The 2493-nt window shown below is 57.0% G+C and overlaps 1 protein-coding gene across 1 annotated transcript; it reads right to left on the bottom strand.

Annotated features, from left to right (window-relative positions):
- Positions 1–279: 279 nt before the first annotated feature.
- Positions 280–660, bottom strand: LOC141971629 (claw keratin-like). Its single transcript, XM_074929108.1, has one exon. It carries the CDS (start codon positions 658–660, stop codon positions 280–282), a length of 381 nt encoding a protein of 126 aa, XP_074785209.1.
- Between the last annotated feature and the right edge of the window lie 1833 nt (positions 661–2493).

The raw sequence follows: 2493 nt of genomic DNA, 5'->3' as shown, positions 1-2493 counted from the left end.
CAGAGCTGAGGAGATTCTCCTCCGAGGATGAGCACAGCTTTGTTCTCTCATGGGTAGAGGGGAGCTTTTGGAGGCGGTGCTGGAAGCTCCAGAGCAGCCACCTGAAGATCTGCAAGGCTGCTCTGCAAATAAGCAAGGACTGTAAGGTTCAAGCAGCTGCTCTGCCATAGCTTAGACAGGGGCTGAAAAATCTGTTGGGCGTCTGGTGGCAGAAGACAAGAGGAGCTACTGGTGAGACGAACAGCAGAGGCAGCACTGAACTCCGTGGACATTTGGGGTTTAGCAGATCCCACAGTTGCCACCGGCGTACCCGTGGCCTCGGCCCCAGCCACCATATCCACAACCCCCGTAGCCACCATAGCCTCCATAGCCTCCCCAGCCCCCATAGCCTCTGTGGCCTCCCCAGCCTCCAGAGCCACCACGGCCTCCAAAACTGCCGCCGAAGCCCGATCCAACGGCGGGCACTCCCGCTGAGCCAACAGCGCTGTGCTGCGGGAAGGAGCTGAGGATGGGCCCGGGGAAGGTGACCACCGAGGCCGGGGGCTGGATCACCACCGTGGAGTCGGGGCACTGCCGCACGCAGGGCTCATTGCAAGTGTCGGCCAGCGGGGCCGGGGCGGCCACCCCACAGGTCGTGTTGCACAGGCTGGAGCAGGACATCTTTCAGGCAGGGAAGCGCTCCTGGAAAACACAGCGGGGATTAGACAAGGCTGCCGGGAAGGGGCTGTATGGAGGGAGGCCGTGATAGATGCCCAAGAGGCTTCCAAGAGCTGGACTTACCCAGGCGATGAGGAGAGTCCAGCAGAGGAAGATGGATAGAGGCTGCAGAGCCCTCAGCTCTTTTATACACATCCCAGACTGCCCGGGGCAGCAGCCACGGGGGCAGCCGCAGAATCCCCACCTCATCGTGCAATCCATTGGTCAAGCTGCATGACACAGAGAGTGATGAGAGACAATTATATCCCCTCTTCGCTGGGCACATCGGTGTGCAAATGTGTCCTGGAGAAGGAGGAGGTGATGGGAGGGACAGTCCATGACACGCCATCAGATGAAAGAGCAGGCACTGCTGGAGCTGACCACACGTGCCTCATAAACCCTGATCTGTCCCTAATCCCCCACTTTAGCTCTGTAGAAGAATCCGGAGCATCTTACAGAAGTGCTTTGCAATCCTGGGCGCAGGCATCACGCCTGTCCTTCCCTCTCTTTTACAGGCTGGTAAACAGAGGCATTGGGAGGTTGCGCAAAGGGAGAAGCCATCCTCACAGCTGCTCATTGTGACTCTTACGTGCCCACCATCCCCCACTGCTAGCCCCTCACAGCGGGTCATCCCTAAGCCTTGGCCTTCTCTGGACCCTTGTTGGCTATTTGGGGCTGCTTGACATGCCCGTGCCTGCAGAGAATGTGGTCACGTGCAGCCCTGTCCCACTGTGGCTTCCAGGGTCGTCAGTCCTGGCACGGCCCTCACTGCCCAGCTGATTAACTGAGTCCCTCTGGACGGGTTTTGGGGAGGGCCATGCTGTGCCGTGTCCCACACTGCTTCACTGAGGGTGGGGGCTGTTTCAGGGCACCCAGTGTGTGTTGGCACAGGTGATACCAGGCTGTGAGACTACCGAGGCTGGCAAGTGAAGGTGGTTGGGCCGTGGGGTTGAGGAAAACCTCAGGCTGCAACAGCTTTTCTGCCTCTGCACAGCCCTGCTGCAGGACCTCTTGCAGGAAAAGCTGACCTGATGTTGCAGGGCGATGCCTGGCATCCTCTAAACCACCAAGAGATTCCTCACAATATGGGACCTGGCAAGGGTCCAGAGAAGGCCAAGGCTTAGGGATGCCTCTAGGCCCTGTGAAAGGCCAGTACCAGGAGATGGTGGGCATGTAAGAACCACAACGAGCAGCTGGGATGGCTTCTCACCTCGAGCAATCTCCAATGACTCTGTTTTACAAGCTTGTAAAACAGAAGTAATGAGAGTCGTGATGGATGCGCCCAGGATTGCAAGACACTTCTGCAAAATGCTCAGGATTGTCCTACACAGACAAAGTGGGGGAGATGAGGGACAGATCAGGGTTTATTAGGGATGCACAGCCAGCTACCACAACGCCGTGTCTTTCATGTAATAATGAATGTGTGACAGATTACCGCCCCATCACCCTTATTCTCTCCAGGGCATGTTGGCAAGTCAATATCCTCAGAGGAGGGATATAATTGTCATTCGTCATTATCTTTGTCACAAAGATTGTCCACTGGCTTTCATGTTCATCTTGGGTTTCTGCCACCACCCCCTTGGCTGCTGCCCCGGGCAGTCTGGGATGTGTATAAAAGAGCTGAGGGCTCTGCAGCCTCTATCCATCTTCCTCTGCTGGACTCTCCTCATCACCTGGGTAAGTCCAGCTCTTGGAAGCCTCTTGGGCATCTATCACGGCCTCCCTCCATACAGCCCCTTCCCGGCAGCCTTGTCTGATCCCCGCTGTGTTTTCCAGGAGCGCTTCCCTGCCTGAAAG

The sequence above is a fragment of the Athene noctua genome, chromosome 29 (assembly GCF_965140245.1).
Source record: "Athene noctua chromosome 29, bAthNoc1.hap1.1, whole genome shotgun sequence".
NCBI lineage: Eukaryota > Metazoa > Chordata > Aves > Strigiformes > Strigidae > Athene > Athene noctua.
Note: the sequence above shows the minus strand (reverse complement) of the source record. Positions and strands in the feature narration are given on the sequence as shown.